The following is a 26203-nucleotide window of genomic DNA, read 5'->3' as shown; positions in this document are numbered from 1 at the left end:
TAATCAGGATGATACTTGATATTTAAATGCAAAGTGAGAGTATAAAAAAGATGTTAGCTTGAAATATGTTTTTAGCCCATAGATGGCACCACCAATATACAAGGTAGGATTCAAAAGTTTCCGGACTGAGTCTATAACATAAAAAATATTATGAATTAAATTGCAGAAACACATCCTCCTTCAAAATAAGACCATTGTGCAAAAACACACATTTGCCAGCAAAGTTTATCAAGCGTGTCTGGAATCCATTTTTGGCCATGTCCTTTAATTCAGCCTGACATGCACATTTAACTTCATCTAAAGATTGAAATCGATGACCCTGCAAGCATCTTGCCAGTTTAGGAAATAGGAAGAAATTGCAGGGTGCGAGATCTAGTGAGAAAGAAGGATGAGGCAAAACAGTTATTTTCGTTTTCGCAAGAATGTCATTCACGAGTAGGGTTTGGTGAGCAGGAGCGTTGCCATGCAACAGCACCCATGACTGCTCAGCCCACATTTTTGGTCTCTTCTTCCAGATCGACTGATGCAAACAACGCATGATTTTGATATAGATTTATTTCTTTGTTCACAGTGTGTCCTTCAGGGATAAATTCCAGATGCACAATGCCCTTGATATCAAAGAATACCTCTAGCATGACCATTCCTTTAGAGCAATCTTGGTGGTATTTCTGCTTTCGTGGAGATTGCCGATGCTCTCTTGGTTTGCAAGTCATACAAAAAACACCATTTCTCGTCTCCGGTAACAATTCTGCCAAGTAGGAAAGAATCTTTGCCATCAGCCGAGATTAAATCTCCCACCATTCCATTCAAATTCCCTTTTGTCTACATTTAACATGCGGGGAATGATGTGTTGACACACCCTATGTATGTTAAGATCCTTAATCAGTACATTAATAGCAGTATGTGGCCTCTGATATCCTAACTGATTCTGCTATTTGGCAAATTGTTTGCTGCCTGTTTGCACGTACTGCCGCAGAGACCTTTTTGATGTTTGCATAGGTGCACGAAGTCATGAGATGGCCACAGCGCTTGTCATCTTCAGCACTTTTCCTGCCTTCTCTGAAACGACAATGCCACTCAAAAGCTTGCATTCTTGATAAGGTTTCACTTCCGTACACATACTTCAACATTTTGAAAGTCTCCATAGCACTCTTTCCCATGCGAACACAATTTGATATTGATTCTCTGCTCAACTGACGCCATTTCTTTCTATTGCCGGTTACTAAATGCACCCTTTTTAGAAAAGAGGGAGAATGTTGCAACACAGAATCGTCCTCATAGTCGCACTACTGCAAAATATTTTTACATTATGGACTCAGTATGGGAATTTTTGAATCCTACAACATATACCTTTATAAATATCTGTAAATTTGTACATATCCAATAAAACTTTACTTCTGTTCCAAACTCCCATCAAGTATGTTGTATCTTTATTTATTCATGCATGCTGAAGCAACTAGTCTCTCCTACGGAGAGAGTTCGCTTATATCTTTGATATCTTTTTTATATCTTTGTGAAATTTTTACTATCCCATGTTAGCTTGGCAAAAAAATTAATTGCCAACAAGTTGGATACTTTCAGAGCAGATAATTAGAAAGAACCGGTGATTTTAATGTAAAAAATATGCCAATATTTTCTTTTTATGAATTAGTATTCAAATATAAAAGAAATGTTACCTGCTTTATTTTTATCTAAAAGTGCAATTTGCCTTACAATTATATATATATATATATATATATATATATATATATATATATATATATTTAATTATATATATATATATATATATATATTTAATTATATATATATATATATATATATATATATATATATATATATATATATAATTAAATAACACATTTTAAATGTGATTAAACTTGCATGCAATCATTAAGGATAAGCATACTTCTGTTTCACTGCTGATGGATCTGTAATACCAGTATTTTCCAAATGCTTCCCTCTAGTCATCTTTAATCTAGTTTTCAGAGTCATCAGGAAACTCCCATCATAATTAAAATCAAAATCAATCCACATACCAAAGCTGTCTCTAACTAGATTTGAAACTGTATGAATTTGTGGAAGGTTGGTGCCCAAGAATACATCGCTGACTTGGAGTGATTCTACAAAGGTCGGCATCTAAAATAATAACTTTATATAAGTACTGAAGATTTTAAATATTTATTTAGTTTATCAATGCAAAACAATTTATAAACTAAATAAATATTAACATCTCAATTCAAATTTAATTATCATTTAAAAGATGCATGCAAAAGTATTCTATTTAAATAACGATCTTCCTAGGAGAAGAAAGGTAATATACAAGATGCGTTCAAATGGAAAGGCACGAAACATCAACCAATCCAGTTTAAATTCGAATATGCTGCATTGAGATAACCTAGTGAGATATCTAGGGACATGAGTGTAGCGTCTGGCATGGTTGTACACATGCACAGGCACCCACACATGATGTAGGAGAGAAGCAGGCAGTTGTGTGTTCCGTCCAGTTGATGTGGCAATGCATGCAAGGACATCATGAAGTTCACACTGCAAAATTTGATAATGGAGGAGCAGAGGTGTTATGAGATATATGACCATGGAAGGGGTTAAATTGGTCAATCTTCATCACTAGATGGTGGTGGTACACATGGGAGACCATGTGCCCGACAAAGTCAGTGAAAACGTTGAGTGCTCTTTTTCATGAAGGCCAGGAGTGTTTGATAGATGATGTGAGACCAAGCCAGGCAAACATGGTTATCATGGCCAAACTCATTGACACAGTGAATAGTGTGAACCTGTACACGACAGGTTGGGTTACCAGAAGGTGTGCATGCAATGGGTTCCAAAGAAGCTCAGAGAACCACAAAAGGAACTGTGTATGGGGCTAGCACTGCAACACCTGTTATGATATCATGAAGACTCCACTTTCCTGAAGCAGATCATTACTGGTGATGAGAGCTGGTGCCGTCACTTCGAGACAGAGACAAAGCAGGACAGCATAAAATGGAAGCACGTCCTGTCACCTCCCTCTAAAAAAATTCCAAGTTGTGCGCTCTCAGCATGCAATGTGATGCTAACCATCTTTTTTGACATTTGAAGTCTGATATTCATCAAACTCCTTAAACATGGGAAAACCATTAACAGTGATATGTACAGTGAGACACTCCATAGACTATGCAAGTCCATCAAGAGCAAACAGCTTGGGCTGCTGATGAAAGAAGTGATTCTGCTCCATGATAATGCATATCCACACATATCCAAGCTCATACAATGTGTAATGGCCAAGTTCAAGTGGGAGCAGCATGAATATCCACCCTACAGCCTGGGCATGTCATGACTTACATGTGTTTGGTCCACTAAAAAACATCTCAAAGGAAAGCGCTTCAACTCAGATGACAAAATGAAGAACACAGTGGCTCCTGTCACAGTCACAGGAATTCTGGGAACAGGAAATCCTTCAGCTTGAGAAACAGTGGGACAGTTGTGCTCATGCCTTCGGTGATTACTTACTCAATTATACCCAAAGTGTCATTTCGTACCTTTTCATTTGAACACCCCTCATAAATGAAAAATTATCCTGCTTGATCAAACTCAGTTCAATCTTTAAAATACAATAATGAAAGCCATAGCAAAGGTTCATTACGCATTCTTTACTGAACCTCTGCTAAGTTCATAGCAGAGGTTCAGTAAAGAAAAGTCAAATTGAGAGTCATCTGGTAATGAAGAATGAAGACAGCGGATGCAAATTATTTAAGTTATCCATGTAAAGAAATTTTTAAGACAAATCTATTCATTACCCTAACTACACCCTTTACTTTATCTTACATCTTTTAACTATTTCATATTTTTAACTTCTTTAATGCATTTCTCCTCATATAAGTTTGGGCTTAATTTCTAAACTGATATGCCACATTTACATACATAAATATTCCATTATTAAGATATGATATAGAAAATCTTAGTAATGGTAGTAATATGGAAAACATGTGAGTAAAAGAACAGAACTGAAACTGACTTTTTTTTCTAACTATAAAATCAATGTTTAAATTCATTCAAAGCCAAATAGAGCCAAGCTTTAGAACTTCTCAATATTTGAAAGAAATCATAATTCCAGCTACAGCCCCAAATGAAATGACCTAATCTTTAAATTATTAGCTGTCAGAATAAGAATTAATTTTCCTGTAAAACAAAGTGAGCTGTTCAACATATTTATTTAAGTCCTTAAAATAATATTTTACTATCATTAAATTACTCACCTTCTATTTAATATTTATGACATATATTTTAATTATTTAATCGTCTAATTATTTATTATTAATGCAACTTAATTTACTAGTAGTTATTTATGTCTTAATATTTTATTTTATTTTGATTGATTATTAGCTATTGTTTTACATATTTATTGTTGTTTAAGATTTATAACTGCCTTTCATGAAGGCTCTAGCACTATAGCTTCAAATTAAGGTCTGTAATATTAAATAGTAATATTGGAATAATCATATTTATATCCTATTTTTAATCTGAAAACGTCTTCCTTTAACTCAGCCTTCAGAAGTGCTATGCACCATATAATTTTCCCCTCTCAATTTTTGAAGAGGTTAAAATTGGTAAAACCACTCCCTATTTATAAATAAACAAAATAACATGATATACATACAGTAAGTCAAATCATCATTATGCTATAAAGATAACCAATTAGACTTTAGGTTGTATTATGAATATTATCTGTCTTACACAGGGAGGCAAAAACAGAATAAGCCCTTCTTCATCCCGTTTAAAGTATAGCTTATAATCTAAGGAAATATAGCAGTTTTGTTTTTTTCCAGTGCCACTACATTGGTGGCCAGCCAGAAACTTAAAAACTGGATCCCTCATAGTGGAAAAAAGTTTTCTACTTCTATGGATGAAACAACTGAATAATTGTTAATATGTATCTTAACTAAACTGAAGCCAAAAGAGAAGAAAATTGGACCAATAATAAATAACAAAAATTTAAAAAGAAAATACATTCTGAAGACTATATTAGCAGTTTAGCATCTCACAAAAAGCTTTATTACTAAAAAATTTTAAAAAGTATTAAAAGTTGGAAAAAAATTTGCATCAGTTATATATGGCATTATAAACATCTTTTATTAGTTACAATAAAGCTGCAAATGTTCATAAAAATTATGAGCTGAATATACAGAGTTATTGATAAATTCATGAAATATTTTGTTTAATTCATAGTATATATAGTATGCAATCAATACTAAATTTTATTATCCTGAAACAGTGGAAAATCTACTAAGTACCACTTTTACATTCTTTGCAAATGTTCAACTGTTGCTGCAGGACACATCTTTGTAAGAATTCATTTCATCCATGATCAGAATATCATAGTGAACCAGAGCCACACATCAGTGATACAGTTGAAAAAATCTAGTAAATCAGCATGGTATGAAGCACAAAGGCAATATCCTTATAAAAAATCCATAAGAAAAAGCAACTGGAATTAAATTGGATATAGGGATATCCATAGTGTCCCTTTATCCTGTGTGTCCAACATACATTTCTGAAAACTTTGATGTAGTCTTGCAAATGATCTCTTATCTTTATGACAAATTTTAATTACGTTTACAGATTATCTTGATAATGGCCTGTCTCAGTTAATTAAACAGCAACTGGAATGTTGAAAGAGAAAATCATTACTATTTTGTACTTCTATTTTAAAATCGCAAAATTTTATATCAGCTGCATAATTTATTTGTCATGCATTTTAAAAATGTTTCATGGAATTGTAAATAACACTTATAAATGAAGTATACAGTGGAACCTTGAGATACAAGTTTAATTCATTCCAGCTTTGAGCTCGTATAGCGAATTTTTCGTATCTAGAAACAAAATTCCATATCGAAAATAATGAAAGTCCAGTTAATCCTTTCCGCACCCCCAAAAACATCAACATAAAAATCAATTTTTCTAATAAATAACACTGGTAAATAATATAACCAAAGTTTACAATTATGATAGCTTCTGACAACAACCTTAACTGCTTCTTGTTAATCCACACCAACAACAGCTTCTAGGAATTTTGCATGGTACTTGGAAGTAATGGTAACTCCCTTGCCTACATCAAGTTTCTTAATTTCTTCCTCAGAATAGTGCAGATTGCCGATGTCGAAAGGCCATAAGTCTTCGCCAATTCCGTCCCTCTTACATTACACTTATGTTTATCTATGATTTCTTTCTTAATTTCAATGACTATTTTTCTTTGCAGCACTATCTGAGGCAATAATCTTCTTGGGAGGTATCGACACATAGATCAAAGAACACTGAGTTATCTGAAGAGGGATTTCCCCCGAGTTGAGCTAGATTGGGAAATGGCACCATGCATACCAATGGCCTGGCTCATTTCTCATTACTCGAGTCATTGTTCGTATTTAGAGACAAATCTTTTGCTCATACTTTCCTCAAATCTCGAATTTGTCGTATATAGAGATGCTCGTATCTCGAGATTCCACTATACTTTTATTTATATTAAAAGAAAAAAGTGTAAAGATTTAAATTCTCAGGAAGTTTGTTTATTGCTTTTAAATCACTATTTGCAAATCAATAATCAACTGTTTAAATTTGAAAGACAAATTATAAAGATGCTATGTTGTACTGAATGGCAACATTCTGAGAACTGGCTATGCATAAGACTACATGAAAGAAATTAAAAGCCTTTCTATTTGGCACAATGACAACATACTGAACTGCCCATTCTGTTAATCACTTATTTATTTATTTTATTGTTATTATTATTATTACATCCAATGCACAAAAAGGCTTTTGGAAAATTTCCCTTAGATGATAAGATACAAATAAAATAAATATATAAACATACAGACAGAATTCAAACAAGAACCAGAATTCAGAAAACAAATGCTTAAAATACTACAATTATAGAATTTTGAAAATAAAATAATAAATTTCTTATAATTAATGAAGTCATGTAAAATGTTTTAAACATTGCATTATTATAATTACTACTAATAATGAAATTCCATGTCATAAATTTCATAAAAACTTTCAAATTATCTAAAGTTTCTGAATGTATTACAACCTTTTTAATACAGAGGGAAGAAATCTGTTGTACATTTTATTTTAAATTCTATATTTTTAAATTTACAGAGTAATGCACAGTTTTAATTTTAATCATAATACTAATATCATTTTTGATTTAAAAGATTAAAAATGCAAACGAAGTTTTTTAGTAAAGCTAAAAAACTTCTCATATTTTAGAAAGCATTTTGAAAATCTTCAGTAATGAGAAAAGAAATAATACCTGATATTAATATTAATGATGCAAAAAACTTGATTATACTTTTTTGTCAATTGTTAAAATACAATTATCTTAAAATTTCTGTCTATTGTAATAAACAAAAATATCTCATTCACATTAAAACTATTCTGAGTACACAAAAAGTTAACATTTAATACGAATTAGAATGAAATTTAGCTTTAAAAAAAAGTACACAGCTAATACTCTAGGTAAAGAAAATACATATAAAGATTTTAAATTTTTTTACCTCCACAGTGAGCTAAATCTATTAGGTAAAACAGTAAATGAATAATGTTTTAAGAATCAGGAGGGGTAGTTCATTCCTTCAAGCCATTGCATAGGAGAAATGGTTAGGCCTCCCTCCTTCTTCCTACCTCAACGGTTTTAAATAAGACATTTCTAACCCTTGTTGAACTTTTTCTGCTTTTTAATATGAATGCACAAACATACCAGAACAAAATAATATTTAACATCAGTTTATCACTTTGTTGAACTTTTTCTGCTTTTTAGTTTAATATGAATACACAAACATACCAGAACAAAAAAATATTTACCATCAGTTTATCTCTTTAACTCGTATATTCTATTCTCATGTGCTGAAAGTTTAGTAGTTTTAAAGCCTACCTGTCATTTGTGATGGGCTGCAAGGTAAGTTATGCATCAGCTCATACAACAACACTGTATCTCCACTATTATGCTGCTTATTAAGCAACTCTGGCACACTTACATATAAATTATAAAACAACAAATGCTTTAAATAAGAAACATAGAACAAAATTCTAAACATTTGGTAATACGAAATTAAACAGATTTTGTGTACCAGAGATGTAAATAGACAGACAGATAAGATAGAGAATCAACAATATCCAAATAAAACACATATATTTATTAATTATTAACTTACCAAAAGATTCCTATCAAAAAACAAATGTGAAAGGTTTAAATACTGAGAAGATGCATGTAATCTTTTTATATCTCAGGGTTGTTACATTCCTATTTCGTAATAAAAGATAACCCAAATTTATCAACTAGCCAGATTTTTGCAAAATATTAAAAATATGAATAAAAAGCTTTGATAAATCTAAATTTCCTTCTTCAAAATTTAAATTCCATCTTAAAGTGTGAAATTTTGGGGGTGGGGAATTAGTTTTTCAGAATCTTTGTATAACGAAGAAATGACATATTAACATTATTGGGAGAGGAAATACCAATGATAAACTTTTACATCGAAAACCAAAAGACTCACTTCTATCTTGTCTAGTTTCTTTTGAATTCTTGCTTTTATGTCATCAGACCAATACTTTTGAGTTAGAAAGTCATAAAAAAGGCGACCAAGAGCTACATTTAGCCAATCCACAGAAGAATGATCAGAAATTTTTAATTTATTTGATAAGAAACTGTATTCTTTGTGCATATCCTGTTTGGAATCAAGTACATGATCTTCAAAACTTCCAGAATGTTCAGAAATGTTGATTTTCTTTTTATAATTTTCAAAGAGTGTAGTCATATAATAATCAAAATTTAGAACATTTTTTGTTTTACTGCTTAATTTTACTTCTGAATCCATTTCAAAACCATCCTCTGGCAAATTTTCATCTGAATTCATTTCCAGCTAGAAAGATAAAAGAAAAAAAAAAATGAAAGAAATTTCACTACTTGCTTTTTATACCTAACTAAAAGAAAATTATTGAATTTTGGAAATTATTAAACTCTGAAAATTATTAAAATTATATCAAGATATTAAGTTTTAAATAAAAATAATAGTTCTAAATAAATAATTTTTAAACAAACAAACAAACAATTTAACAACAGTTATATGCAGTTTAAAATTTTAATTTTGAAAACTAATTAAACTTCTTAATTAGAAGATTAGCAATTTTGCATTCTCAGATACATTCTGCATGTATATTCTTCACAAATTTCTTTTAAAATTTCCATCTGTTTTCCCTTTCCCAAACTTAGATATCTGATACATGCTATGATTTTCCCTTAATTTTATTATCTATAGTTTTGCTTTTTTCTGATTATCTGCAACCCCTGAAAAGTATTTATGAGGCAATGTAGTATGTTGCCAAAATAGGCAACCCACGACTTTGTCAAAATGTGTTTGTGTGGAAAAACAGGTATGCGTGCATGCAGCAACCGAGCTGATATCTGCCTGAAAATTCAACAGTCATTTATCTGATTAGTGTTTGTTTTTGTTGCATTAATTTATTTTTTTCCTTGTGAGAAATCATAATGGGACTGCAGAGTTTGCCAATAGATGAAAAAGACAGAGATGGATTTCTTCAAAAATATGGCACTTTGTTTAACAATACAGGAAGCAAAAAATCTGCATTCCATGAAGTTTTTTTTTTTTTTTTTTTTTTTTAATGATCAAATTTTATGGATTGAAATTTGTGTATGATGTCAAATTTGTGAAATCACCTGATTTTTTTTTAAAATTAAACACAAATCCACATAAAACAAAAGGAAATCAACATGGGAGAAACAACATTACATGCAGTGTCAAGTTGTGTGTGATGTCGAGTTTGCGACCTTTTTCTTTTTCTTTTTTTCTTTTTTTTTTTTTTTTTGAAACCAAAACAGATTACTGAGTATATGAGAAGAAAAGTACAAAAAATATAAGTGTTTTATTATAGATATTTTGTGCGAAATTTTTTATAGATGGAAGTTTTATGTAATTCTCAGGGTGCCACCATTTACAAAATGACTGCTGTCTTTGGCATCTTAGCTTGCCCAAAAAATTAATCACCAACAGTGGGTGACTTTCTGCAAACGGAGTGCAGGTGATCAAAGAGTACCAAAGTTTTGAATCAAAAGCATTGAAATTTTAAAGCATCTAGAAGTAAATTAATACTACACTTGCCTTGAAAAAATATTAAGGTCTTATTCACAAACTAAAAAGTAATCTCTCTTTGACCCCCAAAAATTAATTTAAAAAAAAAAGTTATACAAATTTCATGTTCTTAATTTTTTTTTCATGTATTGATGCCTTTTCCATAAAATAGCTATCTGATGATACATATAATGGTAAATATATAGCTGTATATTTTTATCATGTCTGATATCATTTTGCTTGCTTAACAAATGTCTTTAATTACCTAAAATAATAAAAAAGTCTATTAAAAGAAAGAAGTTTGCTTCAATTTATTTTAAAAAAGCAAATATCTGCCATTATTAAATTTTTAAACAACTACATTTGTACATTATGAAAAGTCTACAAGGTTCTGAAGTTTATCTCATTATGTTAATACGGTCAAATACCGAAAATCCGCCGACCTGAAATTCGCCAACTCTTGAAATTCGCGTTGCTTCTCAAAAATATTAACATTCAGTTTATAGGTTCTGGAAACCGCAACACTGAGTATGAAATATTGAAGAAAAAATACTTACCGAATAATGACATCATAATTACCGAATAATAATGAGACATGATGGAAATACCAAATTATTGACAGCATGATAAAAGTTTTTTCTCCTCTAATTTGCATCAAGATAAGAAAGCAGACAATTCCCTCAACTCTTCATTCAAGTTCACGATTCACATTGTTGTATTTCTTTGTTATTTCACGAGATTATCTAGTGCTGCCATTTTTTATCTGATATTTTGTGGATAAATTAAGAATATTTTTAATTTCAGCCCTTTTTAATACAATTACAGATAAGGAACGCACTCATGATTTTACTGCTTGCAATGTTAAAAAACGTAAACACGTTGCATTGACAGTAATGCAAAAAGTGCAATTCTGCAAAAGATGGAGACAGGTGCATTTTATAGCAGAATTGTATGGAATTGCAATACGATTGTGTATGATAGATGGAAAAATAAAGAAAAGCTGTTGAAATTTTACAGCAACAGTGATTCTAACACCGGAATCCGAAACCGGAAATCTTTGCACGAGGCGAAATCGGCAAACCTCGATACTGTGTATATATAATACAATGAATAATATAATCAATTTATATATGTAATAATATTTAATGCATGTAATAAGTTATTGCAATAATGTATATAATAATTTAATTAAATGTATCTAATACGTCTTATTTATTTTGCACTTTTAGTGTGAATATTACGATTTATCTTTTCTGTCCTGAAATCTGCAAAATCCTAAAATCCGCATGACCTCTGGTCCCAAGCTTTGTGGATTACATTTACATGCAATACACTCAGCAATATGAGAATAACATTATGCATAACAATTAAAATTATTACACAAAAGCAGGGGGGATTTATGTACATGTTTAAAATCCTTACACAAAAGCAGGGGTGAATTTACGTACACGTTAAAATAAGCTAAAGCCTAGAACAGCAAAATTTTGGTAATGCATAACTCATATTTGTGCCTGTCATAATAATACAGGAAAACACTATAATTTAGCATCAACAGAATAGCTTGAACCTAAGATCAGCTAAATCGTAAACCTACTCCTGTACCTGCAATAAACATGAATGTATTTACTTGTACAGTCATATGAAATAATGCAAAACAAAATTATTAACTGGTAAACCATCATATTTGTTTTAGCACAAAATTGATTAATCAAGTTGCAATATTGGAAGTACAGAAAAGCTTAAATTTTTAGATCTTTAAAGCTTGTTAATTGCATTGTAAAAAAAAGAGAAAAATTAATGTCATTCTCCAGCAAATTCTATATGAGAAAAATATTACAAAATAGCAAAGCAAAAACCATATATAAAGTGTGGAACTATTCTTATATGCGTCCTCAAGTCGCCAAATTTCTCACCTTTTGGCAAGAAATTCCACAGTGTGGAATCTTTAAATATTACAATTTAAATTTGTTGTCTACATTTTGCACTTTAAGCCTAAAATGTCTACCAAAATACGGTTTTCGCACATGCAAAAACCACGTTTTGAACACACAATTTAAGCTAAAAATCCAAAACAAAAAATTTAGATAGCAAAAACGTAAAGTTTCTAATCAAAAATATTTGACAAGAATCCATGTACACAGCAATATGTTTAAACTTTAAAAAACATCTACGAATTGCACAATCTAGGCAGCGAAAGAATCTACGAACTACACACACCTCGCTTTAATAAATTAACATAACAATAAATTTCAAGGAATACCATGTACACAGTGTTCTGTTTCAACTTTAAAAAACATCTACGAATTGCACAATCTACGCACTAATCAACAAAATAAACTAAAATAACTAAAATAAATTTAAAACAATAAAAAAAAAAAAAAACAATAACAACAAAAATTCATACTAAAAAAACAATGAACATAACATTTTATAAAATAAGAACAAGAATAAAATAAAATGGATTTACCATGAATGAATGCTTTTTCGAAAAGCAGAAATACCAATTTCATGCCGCCATGTAATCACTATCGTATTTATATAACAGCCAGACACACTATCCAGAAAATTCATACTATGGTTCACAAACAAATGTTCAAAACCTTCTTTTCCTAAATTCTTGTAAGATTTCCAGCCATCCAAAAAATAGTTGTACAAGGCTCAATCCACTCTTCAATACGCTGCATCAGGGTTTCCTTACTTCTATCATGCACAGCCACTAAAAATAATCTCCCAGACCCTCTTGCAACCACGTCTCACATTGCAACATAGGCCATTTCAAAACATGCACGACATGAACCAACGAGCAATTAAAACACTCCAGCAAAAGAGTATTCAATGCCAAAAGGGTTGCCATACAACATGCAATCGCGCCAAAAACCAGCACAAAACACATATCGCCACATTTGGTGATCTTAGAGCGCATATAAGAGTAGAGCCCAAAGTGTCAAAAAATGAAGGGATAATTATGTACCTTTCATTTTAGCTGGTCATGACAAAATTCAGCTTATGTTCTTCGTGTCAGAAAAATAGATATATATTAGATCTATACGAAGCATTGTTTTAAAATACTATTTTGACACAAATAAGGTTATTTCAAAATTGGTATAGTACTAAAAGCAATAATTCCAAATCAAAGCAAACATTTTATTATGCATAATTAAGCTTTTCACTTGGATATATTTTACATTCCACTTTATTTTCAATAAAATTTAACAACCTGATTTTTACAAGCATAATATTTTAAATATTTTATGCTAAAAAACTTAAATCAATGATTTATGCAAAATTATAAATTTATCAAAATTTTTAGGAATGTTATTTAAGGAATAAATGATTAATGATTAAATCTGAAAGCAGAAATTTTATTTACTACCATTTATACATTGTTTACCAATGTATTCATTTAACAAAATTGTAGTCATTTAACAAAGCTTGGTCCAAAGTGAAGGTCAAACCCCTTGTTGCTCAATCTATTTAAAGTACCTCCAACTCCGAAGAAGATTTAAAGAATCTTCCTATTAAATCTTTCTTTTTATTCCCAACTTAGGAAGGTACAGCTTGTGCTTATAAGAACAATCTTCACTGCTTGTGGGATTTAAATTAATATAAAATATAGATTAAAATTTAATTATGGAAATTCTGTATCATTTAGCATTTAACTGAAAAGGAAAGCATTTTTGAAAATAAATATAAAAAGGTAACTCTAACAAGAAAAGTTGATAAAGACATGAAACAAATGCTTTCTTTTTTTTTAACAGTACATTTAACAATATGGAATACAATATTCAGTTCCTTTTAAACATAACTTTTTACTGCATAATCAATACCAAGGGCGCTGCTAAGGATTTTAAAGATTCATAGTTTTAAATAAACAACATCAAATAAGATTTACAATCAATACCATATATGTTAACTTATACCTAAACCATTTCATTTTAAAATGTTAATAATCCAGCACTTGTTCATATTATTTGAAATGATTTTTAGTTTTTCAGTATCAAGAGTTCATCAGACTCTTGAAGTTATATAAATAATAAAATACTTCCTCCATGCATTGGTATCCATGTACACATTGACCTATTATCACTTAAAAAAAAATCCCACAATTGCACAAAAATGGCATTGCGCACTCCCTTGACTTACCCATGTACACATCGACCTATTTTCACTTAAAAAAAAATCAGATAATTGCAGAAACTAGGCTAAATTGCCGCTACACAAAGCCAAAATAAAAAGACAGAGAATTGTACAAACTCGGCATCCATGTGCACATCGACCTATTTTCACTTAAAACAAATACCAGAATTGCACAAAAATGGCATTGCGCCCTCCCTTGACTTTATCCATGTACACATCGACCAATTTTCACTTTAAAAAATTTCAGAGAATTGCACAAACTAAGCTTTGCGCACTCCCTTGAGTTTGTCCATGTACACATCAAACTATATGCACTTCAAAAGTCAAAGGAGCAGCCAATAAAATATATATATAATCTCAATAAACTACATTTTAAATCAAACACTGAAATAACATGAAAAAGGAAATTCATCTTTGCACTACACAAAGGAAATATCCACTTACCTTATTTACGAATTCACACCTCTTCAGTCAAAGAAAATTCTTTAACAGCATCCAAAAATTTCCTAAAATTATCTGAACTAGAATCTGTATACTGGCATCGCCACATAAATTCACAAAATAAGAGCCAAAAATATCATTCATAATGATATTCAACCATATGCATTTTCTTCCTACAAACAGGACACCTTATAATGGCTACTAAGTAAACCTTCATTTATACACCAGTCAAGTAATGCTCTTTTTCCCTTTCTTTCGAAATCATACAGAAACTTCAAATTAATCTTACCACATTCAACCATTTTACCGTCTAAACCCCGAAACAAGCAATATACTTCTTAACCAACACACACACAACCACAAGTCCCTACGAAATTAACGCAATGATTATGTCATAATAGGGTTCCCATAATATTCAACTACTCAGGCTACCATAAATGAAACAACTTGGCAATAAATGAAACAGCAACTTCGCGATAATGCAAGGGGTACCCCAAAGTCAACTCTAACCACCATGACATCTTCCCACTCAATTTGTGAGAATATATGATTAAAATTTCTAAGATGAGAACTAGATATGTTAAACATATTAAAATTAATATACATTCTTATTTTTCAAGAAATATGGTTTCTAAGTTTTTAAAATAAGAAATACACAAATTAAATAAAATATATCTAATACATTACCAGAGAAGAATAGCTGATGGTTGATAAATCATGCTTTGGGGAAGCATCACACTGAGAGAGAATTTGCATACAGGAATTTTTATCACATTCAGCAAGACTGTTATGCAAAGCCCAAAACCATGATTCTTTTTCACGATCAGTTAATGCAAAGAAGTACATTGCTTTTTGTTTAGTGCTTTCAAATAGTCCATCTTCATAAGGAACAAATGAGAAATAATCAGTACAAGTTTTATCCAAGTCTTCAGAATTATCAGAAATAGAAAGCGACTTTTCAGATGTCAAAGGTAAAATGACACAAATAGGGTATTTCTTCTTCCAAATACTGAAAACAAAAATGTAAATTATTAAAATAATAGAAAAATTAAAGCATATGCTAAACAATACAGCATGGTAATAAATAAATTCACTTAATTGAAGTGCATGAACAAATGTATTTATTGCTCCATAATTTATTGATGGAGATAACAGCTTTTAATAATATTAAAAGTCTAAACTCTCTTTGGAGTAGGCTCTGGCAACCATTGTTCCATGTAATATGGACAAGACAACAACAGCTTTTAATAAAATATGATGATGATGAAAAAATGATGATCTGTTTCAATCAAAGTCTAAGATTCTGACCTGCAGGAACTTTGGCGATTCAACATTTTAGATAATCAGTTTAAATCCAATAATGCGACACGTAGCAGTTATAAAATTAAAAGTCTGAAAAAGTTGTTTACGAAACAATGAAACATTTATGACCTTAAGAAAAACAAAACAAAAAACGGCTCAATATTTATTTGTTTACTTTATTAAACATTTCTTTCAATGTAAGTTATTTTAAGTTGCTACCTTTACTTTTATGCTAATTCTTTAATTTTACAGATAAACATAATTTCTTGTTCAATTACTAAGTCCTGTTAACTATCTTGTCAAGAATTCTTACTAAACTGTTCATGATTTTTTTTTATTCATATCAACCTCTCTGTCACCATTCTTTTTTATGATTTGTAGCGATATTTTTTTAAATTTTAAACCATATTACATAGTTTGCTGTTTTTTAATTGATTGATTATTAGGACATTAACATTGCAATGGAATACTTCTGTTATATCAACTATGTTTATTACCACTTCCCATTTCTTAACAAATTCCATTAATTAGAAAATTTTACGTTTTGTTTACAATATCCAAAAACCTTCAAGTTCGTAGCTATCATCATAAAGCTTAGGGAGCATCAATTAGCGATTTGCTATGAGTGATGTATCATAACCTTGGCAACTGAAAACATGGATTCCAGATGAAACTGAAAACGGCGATTCTGGATTATCGATTTTTCCGGATTATAGATCATCAGTTTAAATCTCGTAAGATGGCATGCAGAAATTCTAAAATTAAAAATATGAAACCATAATTTATGAAATAAAGAACAATTATGATCTAAAAGGTATCAAAATTTACGAAAAAAAAGCTTAATATTTATTTGTTTACTTTATTAAACATTTCTTTCAATGTAAGTTGTTTAAGTTACTTCGTTTTATGTGATAATAAGCTGTTTAATTCTATAAACAGACATAATTTCTTGTTCAGTTACTAAGTTCCGCTGTTCAAGTCCCGTAATTGCTGTGCCGAGAATACCGACTAACTTGTCAATCGAAATTTTTTCGTTTTCACTAACCTCTCTGTCACCTTTTTCATGTCTTTATCCATTTTTTGCAGGAATTCCACTTTTTTGTTTGATGGACATCGAAACATATTTTGTTTTGTAGATCCTTTGGGAGCTCCAGCATCGGAATTTCTATTTGACATAATCGAAAGTTTAAGTTTACTTTTATAAAATTGCTCTTACAGTGTGCAAAAAATAATAAGCGGCATCCAATTGGAAGATTAAGGAACAACGCAATCATCAACATTAACTGAAATAGATAATTAGATAATTTTAGCTTATACTGTCCGTTATACATTAAACGTGCACGCGAAAGCGTATTCTGCGCTTGCGCACACGCATATGCGCAGTCGTAAAGGTCTTACGCGCACGCGTAAATGCCTATGCGCATGTGTCAACGCGGCACATGCGCAGAAAGTTTTTAGCTTTGAGGTCCGGATTATGGGTGTCCGGATTAATGACTTTTGACTGTATTTATTAGTAGAAAGTGCATACATAAAAAGAAATATTACATATTTTATATACATATACAATAGTTGTTCGTTCATTCGAATTTGGTTATTTGAACTAATCCAAAACTTGTTTTGGAAATATAGTTAAAAATATCTCATAAAGTTGAACTAAATTTTTTATCACTTCTGTTAATTCAAACTAAAGATTTGAAAAAAAAAAAAAAAAAATCCTGTTCCCTTGTTTAACTGCTAAAATTTCCACTGTATTTATTATTTTGTGTGTCAAAATCATGCAAATTACTTTTCTATGTAAAAAGGCTCCTGCCTGCATTCCTAGCCTATTACATTTCTGCTAAACATTTAGTGGCCATTGTCCTACTACCCATTCTCCTCAGTGCTTGATAGATGAAGCTCCCTGACCTAGTCTATTACCTTGAATTTATGGTGTTTTCCTATATGTTTTACCACCAATCCTCGAGTTCCATATCACAGATTATGTTCCTACTGCATTGATATAAATATTAACAAGACATAGCGCACAATAAAAATTAAGCTTTATTTAGGAACATCGCGCATACTCTCCGACAGCCTGCCTGTTTCGCTCTGCTCGCTACTCGTAAGAAACTTCTCCTCTAGGGTTGCCACACTTATCGGAGGGCACAAGATGTGCTCCTTATCGCCATCACCACAGAGTTTCCCCCCAGTTCCTTTAATGGCTATTTAAAGGAACGACATAGGTTATGAAATTATCTCAGAGGATCCGTACTGTCGGGTATTTTTTACATGATTACAAAATTAGAATATAAAATTAGAAAAGATCAAAATGTAATTCAATATATAACAAGGTATTGACACATATAATAAACATGAAATAACAAGAAATATGTTAAAATATGAATTTTAAAAAAATGTTTTAAATTGTTATGTAAGAAGCAAGTTTCTTAGGGAAGTGAACATGTCTTCCCGATCTGGTGACAGTTTGTGTCTTAGAGAGTTCGTTTGCAGATTTATTCTGCTAAACTGTCTTTAAGTCTTTATTTGTTTTCAGTTCAGACAAATTAGAGTCCGAAAGCAAATAGGCTGGTTTCACACGGTCTATAGACACAGTAGATTTCAGACCGTTAATATCAATTGTGAAAGTTTTGTCCATTCTAGAAAGGACTTTATGCGGACCTGTATATGGTTGGCACAGAGGTGGCTTTACTCGATCGACACGTAAGTATACATGCGTACACGACTTTAAGGAAGCACTTACGTAACATTTTTCTTGGCAATGTGCAGATGTTGCTATTGGATTCAATTGTTGCATTCTATGCCGAAGATTCGTGATAAATTGTGTGTCATACGGAGATATCTTAGATGACGTTATCATATCACTAGGCAGCTTGAGAGTTGTGTCGTACACCAGTTCAGCACAAGATGACTGTAGATCTTGCTTTAGGGCTGTCCGAATACCAAGCATAATAACTGGTAGTGTTTCAGTCCAGTTATTGGTCTCGTGAGCCTTGAGAGAAGATTTTAAATGTCGATGAAATCGTTCAACAATGCCGTTGGACATTGGATGATAGGCTGTTTTTGTGATTCTGTTCGTACCTAAAATGCGCGTAAATTCTGCAAAAAGTGCGGATCTCATTTGAGAACCTTGGTCTGTAGTTATGATCGATGGGCAGCCAAAACGAGATATCCAACAGTTGAAGATGGCTCTGCAAATGGTTTCCGTTTTCATATCCGGGATGGGAATGGCTTCATGCCATCTGGAGAATCTATCTATTAGAGTCAAAAGGTACACGTTGCCTTCTGATGGAGGTAACGGTCCGACGATATCCATATGGATTTCTGAAAAACGTGCATCAGGAAGAGAGAATGTGCCCAGTGGTGCTTTAGTATACCTAGTAATTTTCGATTTTTGGCAAGATTCACAGGATTTCACCCAAATTTTTATATGACGTTTCATATCGGGCCATACATAAAGAGAACAAATAAGCTTCGTAGTAGCTGCAATTCCTGGATGTGACAGATTATGCAGATGATTAAAGATGAGTCTGCGAAAGGAATTCAGAACGAATGGACGAGGAATGTCCATTGATATGTCACAAAGAATATTACCATCAGAATATTGGCACGGTTTAAATTCCAGTTTCAAAGATAATGTGTTGTTTTTGAGAAGGTCTTGTACCTCCGGATCATGCCATTGAGCTTCCGAAAATTTTTTAAAATCCAAAAATGGAGATTTTGTTATGGAATCAATTTTGATTCTTGAAAGAGCATCAGCAACGACATTTTTTGAACCTTGCACATGCCTAATATAAGTAGAGTACTGAGAAATAAAATCTAAATGTCGCAATTGTTGAGGTGAACATTTATGAGGGTTCTGTTTAAAAGCGTATATTAACGGTTTTTGATCCGTATAAATTATAAAATTTCTGCCCTCTAACATGTGTCGGAATTTCTTAATTGCAGAATAAATAGAAAATAATTTCCTATCATACACGGACCATTTCTGTTGACTTTTATTGAGTTTCATAGAGAAAAATGCTATAGGTTCCCATGTTTGTTGAGACAACTGCATAAGTGTGCCGCCTATTGCAACGTCTGAAGCATCTACCCAGATGCTTAGCTGGGCTCCGGGAATAGGGTGTCTCAAAAGGGTAGCCTGAGCAATGGCATTTTTGGCAGCAATAAAGGCTTGTTCAGCATTCTCGTTCCAATTTAATTGTGGGGATGAATCCTGAACACGCAAACGAGATTTCTTTTTATTCATATAGGCTTCTAAAAATTTTATTAAAGGAGAAAGAATATGTGCTGCTTTAGGTATGAAACATCTGTAAAAGTTAAACATGCCTAAAAATCGGCGAAGCTGAGTGAGAGTGGTAGGTTGAGGAAAATCTAAAATACATTTGACTTTGTCAGGAAGAGGTTAAATTCCGTTTTCACTAAGGTGAAAACCTAAGAAATCAATAGACGTTTGACCAAAGGTGCATTTTGAAACATTTATGCAAAGTCCATATTCCTGAAGTTTGGAAAATAAAGCTTTCAAATGCCTGCAGTGTTCCTCAGAATCTTTAGAGGCTATTAGCAAGTCATCGACGAAAGTGTAAACACCTTCTAAATCCCGCGTGACTTCATCTATAAAACGTTGAAAAGTCGCGGATGCATTGCATAAGCTGAATTGCATACGTGTACTTTCGAATAAATCGAATGGTGTGCACATCGCGGTTTTGCGGATGTCGGCTGGGTTAATTGGTATTTGATGGTATGCCTTAATCAGGTCAACATGACTAAAAATTTTAGTACCGTGCAATGCAGCAGTAAAATCGGCTAAGCATGGAATAGGGTATTTGTCTTTTATTGTTTGAGCGTTCAATGCTCGATAATCTCCTACAGGTCTCCATTCCAGACTTCCCTTTTTTGGAACCATGTGAAGTGGGAATGCATAATTGCTGCTCGAAGGTCTCAAATGCCCCAATTGCATCATAGTTTGAAATTCTTGTTTCGCTATTTTTAAGCGATCTGGAGCTAACCGACGAGGTTTTGCAACCACAGGTGGACCTTTAGTTATGATATAATGAACGATGTTATGTTTAACAGGCTGGTTAGGATCTGGTAATCTAGTAACTGAAGGAAATTCTTTTAAAATTTTGTGATATGGTGTATCACTAAATACAGTTTTTACTGAATAAATGCTTGCATTTTTCACGCAACCGACGGTTTTAAAATGCGTTTTTAAATCTTTGAGACATTTGTTTCTGAGATCTTTGAATTTTTTGAATTTTGAGATCTTTGATTTCTTTGAATCAGGCACCAATTCAAAGAAATGGAGAAAATCTGCTCCAAGAATGGGTGTACTAACATCTGCTATAAGAAAAGTCCATGTAAACTGTCGTCTTAATTTGAAATCCAAAGAAAGTGTTTTTTGACCATAAACATGAATAGTAGAAGAATTAGCAGCGAAAAGTGTTTGTTGGGATGAATTCCGTTTTTGAGAATTATTTGCTGGAAGTAAGGATACGTCAGAGCCGGTATCGACCAAGAATGAAAGGTTTGTTCTACGGTCACGAACGAACAGGCGACGTGAAACTTCAGGCAAAGAATAAGTCGCCTCTATTCTTTGCTGGTTTCGTTTCCCTGCCATGAACAAGGTTTTGTACATTTGTCATCTCTACACTTTTTCCCAAAACGTCTATGATACCAGCAAACAGAATAATCTCTCCTTTTGGAATTGCTTCTTTCCTTATTGCAATCTCCGCGATTTGGCGAGCGACCACGAGAAAGAGAAATGCGATCAATATGTTTGTTTAATTTTTCTATTTGTTTAAATAATTTATCCTCAAGAGACTGATCGACTGTGCGAGAAACAGCACAAGTCCCTGGGGTTGGATTTACTTGTAAAATTCTGTCGGCAATTTCTGCAGCTTCATCTACAGTTAAATTGGAAACCGCTGCCAAAATAGACTGAAAGTCGGAGGCAAACGTTGAAGGAATAATTCTAACATTAAGTTATCAGGAACATTTAAAGATTCTGCTCGACGTTTCATATTTCTAAGCAAATCAGAAGGTTTTCGAGAGCCTAATTCTTCTCCAGATAATAATTGGCGAATTTCTTGCTGAGAAGATTCTCCTGAACGATTTATTAACTCAGTTTTGAGCTTTGTATATGGATCAACAGGGTCTGGTTTCATAAGTAAATCCCGTACTATTGATGCAATATCTGGAGGAAGATGAGCAACTACATAATTATATTTAGTAATGGATTCTGTGATAGGTTTGGGGGTGGCAAGAGCAAAGGTACTTTCACACATAATAAACCATAAAGATGGGTCTGATCGGTTATAAACCGGAATTTGGACGGCATAAACACAGACATTGTGCAAGGTTTTTAAGCCAAAATAAAAGCAAAAATTTAACTAAAGAAAATGAAATTAAATGATAAGTAGAAAACAGAATTATAAAATGATCTATAATTACTACTTATCTGTGATCCGGAGGATGAAAACCGATGTAATCCATTACTTCTGGTTTGGAGATCTTGAGTGATGGCTTGTAGTCAAAACCGAAAGTGCTTGAGAACTGTTCATACGATTTAACACAGTCCGGGTTACCATTATGGTGTTTTCCTATATGTTTTACCACCAATCCTCGAGTTCCATATCACAGATTATGTTCCTACTGCATTGATATTAACAAGACATAGCGCACAATAAAAATTAAGCTTTATTTAGGAACATCGCGCATACTCCCCGACAGCCTGCCTGTTTCGCTCTGCTCGCTACTCGTAAGAAACTTCTCCTCTAGGCTTGCCACACTTATCGGAGGGCGCAAGGCGCGCTCCTTATCGCCATCACCACAAATTCATTCAGAACCCTTTATGAATGGGTCAGGGTAAGAGAAGAACCATTTGTTTATCTGTTATCAATTTTTATAGAATTTCAGAAAAACCAATCTTTACAATAGATTCGGTTGATCTTTGGATTATGGTAACTTGGCGATTTTTTGGCGAAAATTAGGCGACCAACTCTGCTACAGCAACCCTCTATTTTTTTTTCCACCGGCATTTTGTCTTCACGAAGTAAAGACACGTTTCTTTTCTTTTTATTTACTGAACACTTTTTCCAACAATCTACTAGCCAAATTGCACTTATACTAGAAATTTTATCTAACAAAACTGCTTAATCATGACAAATATTCGCTGCAAAATTGGGAAAAAGTGCACAATTGCAAACACCTTGCACGTTTTTCACAATAACACATACACATAAACCATGTACACGCTGACTTATTTTTACTTAAAAAAACATCCCAGAATTGCACAAAAATGGCATTGCGCACACTCTTCACTATATCCATGTACACTGCTTTTTTCTCATAAATTAGAAAAATTTCACGAAAATGAATGACAATTTTCTGAATCTTTAAACCCAGTAAAAAGAACACATACGAAATTACCTTATCGCGGAAAAGTATATACCCTTTCCAAATATGAACATTTCCACGTATAAAATAAATAAAATATCTAAAAGCTTTTACCTCTAAATTATCTATTATATTATAAACGTCACCAATGAATTCATACCGCAAACATTACAAATACTTAGTGTCAAATATTTAAATTATTTTCATGCACGTTTACTTCAACTAAAACGTATACCAAATTCCTACAAACATAAAATTCACAAAATAACTATCATTTAATTAAAATATCACTAAACCATGTACACGTCGACTTATTTTTACTTAAAAAAAATCCCAGAATTGCACAAAAATGGCATTGCGCACACTCTTCACTATATCCATGTACACTGCTTTTTTCTCATAAATTAGAAAAATTTCACGAAAATGCATGAAAATACTCAACGTATACTACTCAAACATATTCCAAAATACTACAAACATATAACTCACAAAATCACGATCATTAAATTAAAATATAATTAAATTAAAAACACTACTTAAAATATAAATAAGCACATACATTAAATTAATAAAAATTAGATTACAATCCTAATTACTTTAAACTAAATCATTGCTAATAACAATTTTCAAATAATACCATTTTAATTTATTTACTCCTTACATTTAGAACAATGCATAAAAATAATATCCTCAAATCATTAAAAATACTAACTTAACTAATCTTCTTCAGAATCTTCATTACGTTGCTGCAGTACTACTGCTAATTTCTAAATCCAGTAGTCAACTGGAAGTCTATTCACCAAGTAATAAGAAATTAATAAAATTTCACCTATACTCAAACTACTTTCAGCAAACCACGTACCCTTCCTTACACTCCTTTTCGCCATATTTCTTGCACCGCCATTTAAACTTGTAATATCCTTCCTTTCACACAATCTCAACTTATTATTATTATCAGATAAACGCATTAAAAATTTAGAATTCACTTTACATAGCATCCGAAATACAATCCAAAATCCATGCAATCCGAAAATTAATCAACACTATTTCACACAACACACAATGAAGCTTTTCCAAATTAACCCCCTTTTCCAAATAAAGAACTGTAATTCGTCCATTAATGTCACGTTTCACACAACACAGAATATAGCTAAATACGAAATTTCCAGATTTCCCCCCTTTTCCGATTAAACAACTGTAATTTGTCCATTAATGTCACATGACATATCTCATGATCTCTCATTTCCCTCACACAAAATAATGCGTAATCGGAACTGAGTGCTTCTCACATTATTACCAAAGTCCTAGGTAGTAACCTTTATCGCCTCCAAAATGTCGCCAAACTACCAGTTACCATATTCCAAAGATCAGCCATAGATTCTACAGAGATCTGTCAGCTATGTCTGCAGTTCAGACAGGTTAATGTGCTCAATTTTTCTTCCTCAGTATGTGTGAATGTGTAAAACTTCAGGATGGAACATGTGGAAAGTACAAAACTCAAACTTTGGAGACAAAGGTTGAAATTTTAAAGAAAGTAAAGAATGCCAAATGTAAAACAAAGTTTTCAGCTGAATATGGAATTTAAAAAAAAAAAAAAAAAAACCTTGTCAAACTTATTTGAAAAACAAGGAATCAATTTTAGATTTATGAAGAAAATCTAAATTTGCTTGAGGAAGGAAATGCATGAGAAATACGTCCCAAGAAGATCTAGAAGAAGCTCTGCTATGGTTCCAGGAGGCTAGATCTCGAAATTTTCTGTTAAACAAACTCTATTGCAGACGAAGGCTGATAAACTGCCAAGTCAAATAAATGGGTATTGAAGCTTTTAAGTGCAGTGATGGATAGCTTTTTTGATTTAATTAAGGCACAATATTTCTAATCAAACTGCATTTGGCAAAAGCTCTGATGTAAATGAAGATGTATGCACTAATGTCGGTAGGAAACTGCAAGGGCTTTTCTCTACTTAACCTGCTGAAAGATATTTTTAATGCAGACGAAGCTGTATTTTTTTATAAACTCCTGCCAAACAAGACATTACATTTTAAGGATGCTTGCATAAAGGTAAAAGCAGCAGGATTACATGCTAATATGGATCGGAGTGAAAAGCTTAAATTATTAGTGACTGGAATGTCCAAGAATCCACTGTGTTTTAAAGGAATTCGAACATTGCGAGTTGATTATGTATATAATACAAAAGCATGGATGACACAAGATATCTTCAGTAACTGGTTAAAAGGAATAGAAAAGCAGTTTTCAAGGGAAAAGCGTAAAGTTCTCTTATTTGTGGATAATGCAACCTGCCACAATAAATTTCCAGAACCAAGTTCCACACAGGTTGAATATTTGCCAAACACAACTACAAAGCTACAACCAATGGATCAAGGAATCCTCTACAATCTTAAAATAAATAATTTTTTTCTTTAGATTGTGGTGGAAACTACAACATTACTCGGCTGACAACTATAAAGGATCTATATTCTGCATGGGATGCTGTTAAAGAAAGCACAATTAGTAACTGCTTTCGTCATGTTAAATTCATGCATGCCAAAGAGAACAATTATATTGAAGAATGTGATGACAGTAATACAACTTTTCCTGAATTCAAAAAATTTAAATGTGATAATGTTACTTTTTTTGAGTATGTAAGGACTTGGGAGTCAGTGGGAAAACTGAGTGACAATGACATAATAAAGACTATCTGAGAAGATGAAAAAGAAGAGACCTTATGGATTCAGAAGAAAATGCAAAGTTGCAGATTTCCCAAAAGATGATGAAAACTTCTGTATGTA

The 26203-nt window shown here is 32.2% G+C and overlaps 1 protein-coding gene across 4 annotated transcripts in view; it reads right to left on the bottom strand.

Moving 5' to 3' along the window:
* The window catches only part of LOC118200795 (testis-expressed protein 2-like), a 71445-nt gene that overhangs the window by 33362 nt on the left and 11880 nt on the right, over positions 1–26203 (bottom strand). For all 4 annotated transcript variants that reach the window (XR_015040415.1, XR_015040414.1, XM_085813882.1 and 1 more), the window contains exons 4-6: positions 15405–15726; positions 8547–8912; positions 1907–2136 (exon numbers count right to left, since the gene is read on the bottom strand). Coding sequence is in view for 2 of the 4 variants with exons in the window: in XM_085813882.1 (XP_085670008.1) it covers positions 1907–2136; positions 8547–8912; positions 15405–15726 (918 nt within the window). In the remaining 2 variants the exon portion in view is untranslated. The remainder of the gene's footprint in view (positions 1–1906; positions 2137–8546; positions 8913–15404; positions 15727–26203) is intronic.

The sequence above is a fragment of the Stegodyphus dumicola genome, chromosome 3, assembly GCF_044657685.1.
Source record: "Stegodyphus dumicola isolate Sdum_Otavi_A_Nest chromosome 3, ASM4465768v1".
Taxonomy (NCBI): Eukaryota; Metazoa; Arthropoda; class Arachnida; order Araneae; family Eresidae; genus Stegodyphus; species Stegodyphus dumicola.
This window is presented reverse-complemented; position numbering and strand designations above follow the sequence as displayed.